Source organism: Sander vitreus, chromosome 18 (genome assembly GCF_031162955.1).
Source record: "Sander vitreus isolate 19-12246 chromosome 18, sanVit1, whole genome shotgun sequence".
Classification (NCBI taxonomy): domain Eukaryota; kingdom Metazoa; phylum Chordata; class Actinopteri; order Perciformes; family Percidae; genus Sander; species Sander vitreus.
In genome coordinates, this window is record NC_135872.1 from 9,533,291 (window position 1) to 9,541,883 (window position 8,593).

Consider the following 8,593-nt stretch of genomic DNA (forward strand, 5'->3'; position numbering starts at 1 on the left):
TTGACTTGACTTGACTTTTTTAGTCCAAGAAGCATAAACCTCAGATATTAATAATATCATATTATGAATATATCTGGGACCGCAGGATAGCTCATTAACTTCCAATTAGGCCTAATGTTAGTTCAGTGAATGCAGAGTGATTTGCATTTTATTCTTGCTGTGCTTTGCAGTGATGTTTTGGTACCTGGAAAAATAGGCCGAGTGGGAGCTCAGTTATTAAAAATATAGGCTACCTCAAAGCATTGTAGGTAGGCTACACATGTGTAAGACGTAAAATTGATTTTTGTTTTTGGGGGGGTTTCTGGTTTCATGCAATTCATTTTTACACATTACTTTGAAGTCACTTTTAAGTCTAAAACGGTCTTCTCCCCCTCTTTTCCATTCTTCTGTAGACTATATACTTGTAGACTATATAAAACGTATAGCCTACACAAAAAATGGGGCTTCCTTGGTTGGTCCTCCGGTCTGGAAAATCCCAATCTAGTTAAACAGGAGCTCCCCCTTGTGGCTTCTTTCATCATGTACAAGATGAGAGTCGATCTTCATCAGCTGAGGTTGGACTGACACTGAGGAACACGTTGAGGTTTATTGACAGCAGTGGTGGAATGTGACTAAGTACATTTAATCAAGTACTGTACTGAAGTACACATTTGAGGTACTTGTACTTTACTTGATTCTTTACTTTTCATGCCACTTTCTACTTCTACTCCACTACATTTCAGAGACAAATATTGTACTTTTTACTCCACTACATTAATCTAACAGCTTTAGTTAGTAGTTGATTTACAAAACTAAGATTTTTGCACACAAAAAACATGTAGTTAGTAAAGGATCTGAATACTTCTTTCACCACTGGTAACAAGGACAGATCCACCCCAAGATAAGCTTCTGAAGTTTGATCTTTCAAATTTACTTTCACAGGGAAGTGACTCCTCACCAAACACGAGTTTGCAAGCAAGCAGTTTAAAGCATTAAAAAGTATATTTCTTTCTGAAATGTAGTGAAGTAGAAGTATCAAGTAGAATACAATTTCCATAATCAAATAAATTACATTATTTTGAAAGTGTATTAAAGTAAATGTACTTAACTACTTTAAAAAAAAATAATTAACTCAACGCTTAAAAGCAAGATAGTAATCAGATTATAGAAAAGTGAATTGGTGCAAACATCATGTTATTGTGTACTTAAGTACAATGAATGCAAAAAATTGCATGATCCGGCACTAAGAAACTTTACCACACATCATATAAAAATGTACAAACAAGTGTTACTGGAGAACTCCTTGATGACATTTAATTATGAAAACAATTACATATTTTTGCAACATGAAATACATAAAATGCAATCTGCAAACATTTACAGTATATGTAGTCAGTCCTATATAAAAACACTATAATGTGATAGAAAAGTATAGTTACAGTGTGCCGCCTGTCTGATATCCAGACACTTGAAAAGTGTAAACAACTTGCAGAACATTAGTTTAAAAGTTGGAGGAAAACCATAAAGTTTGTACACATCAACAGCAAAAACAGTAACAAAGAAAAACAGCATCACTGTTCCCTGTAAGCCATAGACATTCTACTCTTATAAATGTCCCTTAAAACTAATTGCTGATATCAGTATGTCCCATTAAATGTGCAAAGTCAATCCCAAAAACGTTGAAAAATTTTGAGTTGAAATGGGCCGTTTCAAACTGGCTGGTGAATTTTAAGTCTATGAAAGAGCCAATGCAGGAAAAAAAAAAACCTACTGCTACAGCAGATGCATTCTCTCACCTTGGTAACACTGAATATACCAAGGGTCAATAGCCAAAAATAAATGTGTTCATCCTATAAAAGTGTAAAGAAAATGACAAGAAAAGTAATCTCAAAACAGTTAAATGAATCTGGTTTTTCTCTTCCAGAACAGTATCAAGTAAAATAGTGTGTGGCGTCTAGCGTAACTCTGAAAATACATTCCACCACTCATCAATAATACTCTAGCTAGCCTAAAGAAAACAGTAGAAAATATTTTATAATATCCCAAAAAGTAGGACATTTCGCAGAAAAAAATTACCAATTAATTTGCTAATTTCTCCATAAATTCTGTTATTCTTTTAACAGACACATTTCCTGAATCTCATTATACGCAGGTGACAACGTGATGCATATTTAATTTTGCAACCATTTTTAGGTTATTCCTTTTTTGCAGGCTGCTCGATGAGTTTCCCCTTGTGGTACTTCTGTCCGATCCCGTAGGGGACGTGTGCAGATATGGTGCCCATTTCATTGGCCCCCTGAATGTGGAACATCTGGTCGTCAAAGTAGATGTGCGGTTTTATTTTCTGCAGCATGGGCCCTTTAGGAGCCCCGGCCAGGAAGAGAGCCTCGTCGATCTCCAGGCCCCAGCTGCGGAGAGTCTTCAGGACGCGAGCCCCGGAGCTGGCAGCACTGCGGGCCGTCACCAGGTAGGTTCGGATGGGACAGTTCATGCGCTCGTTCTTGGCGTAGAATTTTCTCTGGAGCTTCCCCAGAGCCTCCAGGAAACACTTTAAGGGACCCTGAAAGAGCCAAAGAATTGAGCACAGGTACACAGGTACAGTAAATAAAGGGAAGAGGAACGTAATGCACAAACGCACAAAATGTCACACATGGACAAAAAGGAAGCCCCAGTTGATTTAAAACTTACAGCCAGTAGAGCAAGTTCCTCAACTCTGCAGACATTTTCCAGAGCCTTGTATCACCCATACAGGTGTTGTTGTAACAGCCAACAGATTTGGTGAACTCTTCGGTTCAGTTTGTTTGCTTCTTAGTGTGATCAATTTCTTTGTATTTCGCTGAATCGTGTTTTATTTATTGTTAAGTATTTACTGTAAATTGTGGAGGTCCATAAGTCTCTAACTTCTTGACCTCTCCTATCACATGCGTTTTATTTGTAATCTGGTTTTATGCTGTTGTATATATCTGCATAATCTTTCTTTCTTGTCAAGGTTGAAAAGCTAGCGAAACAGCAATTCCGCCATCGGATCACAATGAATACATTACTACGATCTACTGAAACCCAGACTGAGGAACTTGTTTGAAGAGCGTTTTATGAAACCATCCATGTTATTTTTGGGGCACATTTTTGTTGAAAGAAACCCATATTTCTGATATAAAAAACTTTGAAAACTGGGCAAACTTGACCAGAGGAAAACAGGAGGGTTAAGAATGTAAATGGCAGAGTGAAACACTAGATCTACAGTATACTATGAAGATGTAACTAAAAAAGAAAACGATTTCAAAAGAATGTTTCTGTAGCTGCGATTAGAGAGGAAGGATCAACACTAGATAACACAACTTATTTTGGCTATTTTGTATACAGCCTATTCTGGATATACAGTCTGCACACAGTCTTGTTGAAGTACATAGACACAAGCATCCGTTACCTGAGCGAGAGGTTTGTTCTCAAACTCCTTCTCGTGCTCAAAGAAAGTGTCCAGCCCGTGTTGCTTCACGATTATCTCGGACTCGTCCGAGAAGAGGACGGCGTCGCCATCAAACGCCACTCTCAGCTGAGTTTCGCTCAAAGTCTCCGTTTGTGTCATGAACATTGTGGCTGCAGCAATGCCTGAAGGAGGGGATGGTTGGTTACAAATATGCTTTTTGGAATGTGCATCCATTGCTATGTTTAATGGAGAAAATGTGATACCTCACAGCTGCAGGCTTCTTCAACTTCCTATTTTATTAACAATGTTTTAACTGCCACGTTAGGTTTGATTATTGATACCTCTGTCTTTCAAGACATTCAAATGTTATATCTACACGGTTCAGCCAACGCGGTACCACAGCTACCACGACATTAAAAAGGAAGACTCTGAAAGATTTCTTATTTCCTACCCAAAAGACACTGCTTTGTTTGGGAATCAGTTATAGATGTAACACTGAAGTCTTCACATTACTGACGCACTCTTTCTTTTTGGAACAAGTGGAATTTTTTAACATTTGTTAGTATGGAAATAGAATCTAACATATGCCTCCTTCTGTGTTGACAGGTTCACCGTTGTCACAAAAATGTTTTTTTATAAAATGTATTAAAAAAATTCACAAATACTATTCACAAATACCTTGTTTTGAACAACCAACAGGCAAAAACATAGATACAAACTGTACAGATAAAAGCAATAAATCCTCAAAATTGCGAAGCTAGAACCGGCAAATGTTTAGCAATTTTACTTGATAAGCGATTGTCAACATTTTCTGTTAAACACACATCACATTTGAATGTCAGTGTTTCACATCTGTTTGTTTTGTGTGTATTTAGAAGACAGGGAGCCATAAATCACACGGCGTCTTCAACCAGCTCCTTCTTCCTGCACAGCGTGGGGTCGAGGTTTCCCTTAACAGTGTGAATGAGTCACACACAAGTCATCATGCAAGTGTGTAAATATGAGATACATCGTGAGGCTGCTAAAAGTAATATTAGGAACGTTATAGAAATCAGGGTTATAACCCAACAGCAATATCACTTACCTTCCTCTATGGCCTCTGTGACTTTCTCTGAGTCCTTGGAGAGGTAAAGGTTTGTCATGTAGGCCTTCAGGTAGCCTATAGGACTTTTCCCTCCGGTCATACAGAATCTCTCTATAGTCAAATCTGAAAGTATAAAAGCAAGTTGGCGATGTGTGGAGAAAGAAGTCCCACTCTAATTACACTAGAACAGCTCTTCTTCATTTCTAGTGTGTAATGAGACTCAGTGCTGCTCTTGATTATTCCTGTTGCTGCAGTGGGCGAGCCGCCGCCGTGCTAAACAATTAACAATGTCTGCTTTAGCGTACCGTAGTGATTAATGCTGTTTATGAGGCGCACTCCAACCTGGGCATGGTTGTTAGTCATTAAGACGATGTCAAACAGCTCCTCGTTGTCTGGGTAGAGCTTCCTCAGTCGAGAGTTGACATTCATCAGCGCCTGCGTTAAAGGACAGATTGCTTTACATCAGAAACCAGGATGTTACATCAGAGCGTTCAACACGAGGTTACAACACAAACATTACAACAATGTACCACCGACTTCTTTTAGTTAGGTAAGAGAACATCAAGGCATTAAAACAACACTGAAACAAAGAAATGTGTGTTATAAACCACCAACGCTGTCATCAGGGTGTTTTGTAAGTCTTTGTATGGACATGGCATTACACAGATGACTAAAGCCAGACTAGTAAATTGGCCAGGCTGACAAATGGCACGATGTTAGCTTATCACGGATATATCGGTATCGGTGTATACCTGCTCTGCTATATAAGTAACAAGATATTAGAGAGCAGATATGCTGAGGATATGTTTGAGGTAGTTTGTGATGCCTTGAGACCATTTGTCCACACAGAGCACTGATAAGTTTATTTTTCATGTGTACAATATGCCGTTATGCCTTACATATTTCAAATTCAACAGCACCACAAATTAAAGCTTTCAAATGGCCATAAAGTTGAATCAACACATCTTTAAAACAGTTTAAATAAAACCTTTATAACCTTCATGAAAGTAGGATTTATTACAGGTCTGTTGTATTAGACTTCACTTGTTTTAGCTAGGTGTACCTGATAAATCGGCAACTGAGCGTATATCCACAATTTGAAGAAATTACAACTTCTATGCTGGTAATTTTGCAAAAGACATAGTTTTAAAAATGCATGCAAGCATTTAACAATTTATTTGATATTTTCAAAATCCCTCATACAAGGTAATAGGGCTGGGTATCGGTCATAAATTCCCGATACCGGTACCGATACCAATACAGTGACTTAGATACCGGTTCCTGAACGATTTTCAATACCAATACGATTTTCTAATACTTTTTTTAATACCAATTTTATGGAAACAAAAATAAATTACAACATTATACATTTGGTAGAAATCTTTTTATTTATATTTTAGCTCTTACTGCTTGAGCCCCGTCTCTGTGTAACGTAGAGTTTGTCTTGTGTACATCTACGACGTATAACGTTAGACAGCCAATCACCAGCATTATTAGATCTTGGTAGAAGCATGCTGCATGCTTATTGGCTCACTGACTTTGATGAGATTTACTCCTTAGGTATTTATATTGGGTATTAAATGACAAGGCATTTTTCGATACTCGATACTTTAAAGGCAATTCGGTCGGTGCCTAAAAAGTATTGAATTCGGTACCCAGCCTTACAAGGTAACCACATTTTAAATGGTCATTCACAGGAATTAAATCAACAGCAACATGTTGAATTGTTTTGGTTGAAGAATGTTGTGATTTCATGATTCGCATGACTGCATTCCAAGAAAAAGTAAAGCAGTTTCAAAGGCAGAGTTTTTGATAGGGATTTTCCTTATTTTGTCTCAGCACTATACATATTAAGCAGCAGGAGAACGTCTGGATTGGTTTGTCTTTAAAGCTCCATTGTGTAATTTTTGTTGTTGATTCTTAGCAAAAAAAAAACTTTCTTTCACACGTGTGCTCATTCATGTGTAATTACTTCCACCAACTAATCAAAGTATTCTCGTAAGCGTAGAATCTACCATTCAGAATACATTCGAGCGAGTCACTCGAATGTATTCTACCATGTTGCCCCTCCATCTTTAAAATACGTTAGCCAAAGTGGGACATACCTCCGTGTTTCACGCTTTTACACTCAGTGGCGCCGTGACAAATGCCAGGAAGGAAGAGGGGGGGGGAGAAGATTACTCAGCGACTGCCGGCAGATTTGAAAGCCTGTTGAAGATGGAGTGCATATCTAGGACATGTAACGGAGTCGACAAGGAAGTTAAAAAGAGAATTAAACGCGACAGGCAAAGCAGCAAGACCAAAGTTAATACTGGAGTGGCTTTTCCAAGATGGAAGGAGATCATAAGGAGCAAGGATTTTAAAAGGGAGGCAGACGTTGCCTGCTTTCTTCTCGACAGGTCATTCTGCCTATTTGTGTAAATTCTAAGTTTTATACTTGCTTGGCTAACTATAGCATGGTTGTGCATGACGCTAGAACGACGTCTAGGATACTTTTCCTCGTGTCAATGATGAAAAAGGATTGTCTACCTTTGAACATAAACGTAATCATATGTGTCGTGATTTCCCTGGCAGACAACTCACGTCATGCAGTTGTAATGCAGTTTTCGGTTTCAATGACATTGTCCCATACTGCTCAGAGAAATATATTAAACACACAAGCCTCCGTTGTTTCTCTCCTACGCTGTAAACATTGCCTTACACTATTAATCTCGTACAATATACAGAATAACAATGGCACTGATACTCTAACATTAGCTTGCATATGTTTGGGGTAGCTGATGTTAGCAATGAAATGGTATCAAAATACCATTAGGTGAAAATTAGGTGAGAAATAATGTCTTTTTGATATAGGTTTATGATTGTACTGGATCTGATGGTGCCAAAACTCAAACACTTGCCTTTACATGACTTATGTATGTACATGATTGAAGTGTAACAAGGCTTTACGTTTTTAACACAAAAACTAGAGTCTAGATATGCAGTCCATTATCAGACACCACCGTAGGTTTTTGCAAAGCAGGTTTTTCCTCTCAGCATTGATATTTAGCAATACATCTCAGGCACTACCACACCCTGCGGACACTTGCAGAAGGTTAACACTACCGGGACTCAGGCCTACCTTGACGAAGGGGAAAGCAACTCCTGGCATCAGAGGATCGTTTTCATGCTCCACCTGATAAGCCACGTACTTCTCTAATCCTTCGTCCTCATAGATTTTCCTCTCTGCCACCATGTCGAAGAGGGTGCGAGACGAGACGGCGATGGTGACAGCATACTGGGGTTTGGGCTGTTAAGTAGATGGAAAACATGAAATGTGCGTACAATGCTAGGCTTGTCTAGCACTTATGAAGGCACAAATTGTATGCAAGAACGTATACGTGAAGCTTAAGACACAAGCTTAACGTTATGGTAATACAACGTTTCAGGGAAATACTTACAGGTCTTGGCTTGTTTGTTTTGAGGCTGTCAAAAAACGCTTTGGTAGCAGCCCAGTCTCTTTCCGCTCCGATGTCTTCAGTTGAAGCTGAATTGTTTGGTTTGACTTCACACATTTTTTTATAAACGTTTGTAACTTACGTCGTAAGCCGGTAATAAACTGCTATTGAATGCAAGGCAAACTGCAGCTTGTAACAAAACTTTGCGGAAATATATTTTTTTTTAACCCCAGTGGGCATGTCCCAAGCAGTGACGTAAGCAGGGCTCGGCTTCACTTGAACTTGGTTGGCTGGTGCTGGTGTTTTTTTTGTGCTAGGCCTCTTCCAATTAAAAAAAATCTTAATGCTACAGCATATTACTATATACAGTACTGTGCTTCCCTTATTTTCGTGATATTTTTTTATTTCATCATTGTAAGGAAACAAAATATAGGAATACATACTCCGTTGTGTCTCCCCTTCTATCTTCTGAAATAACAAGTAAGTAAGTTTGAGGCACTTCATACCCATGTCATACATCTACCCCACTACATTTCAGAGGAAAAGCTTTTTACTCTACTATACATTTATCTATCCAGCTATAGTTACCCTTACTGTTCGACTTTACATTAAAAAATGTAAGCCTTGTGTAAGTTTTTTTTGTCTCTTGTCTCTTGTCACATTTCA

At 38.4% G+C, this 8,593-nt stretch overlaps 1 protein-coding gene across 1 annotated transcript; it reads right to left on the bottom strand.

Moving 5' to 3' along the window:
- Positions 1–1,267: 1,267 nt before the first annotated feature.
- Positions 1,268–8,164, bottom strand: LOC144533410 (cytosolic 5'-nucleotidase 1A-like). Its single transcript, XM_078274747.1, has 6 exons — positions 7,931–8,164; positions 7,612–7,779; positions 4,796–4,925; positions 4,491–4,613; positions 3,407–3,588; positions 1,268–2,539 (listed from the first exon to the last, which is right to left on the bottom strand). The coding sequence occupies exons 1-6, from the start codon at positions 8,042–8,044 to the stop codon at positions 2,174–2,176; spliced, it is 1,083 nt and encodes a 360-aa protein (XP_078130873.1). The 5' UTR covers positions 8,045–8,164; the 3' UTR covers positions 1,268–2,173.
- Between the last annotated feature and the right edge of the window lie 429 nt (positions 8,165–8,593).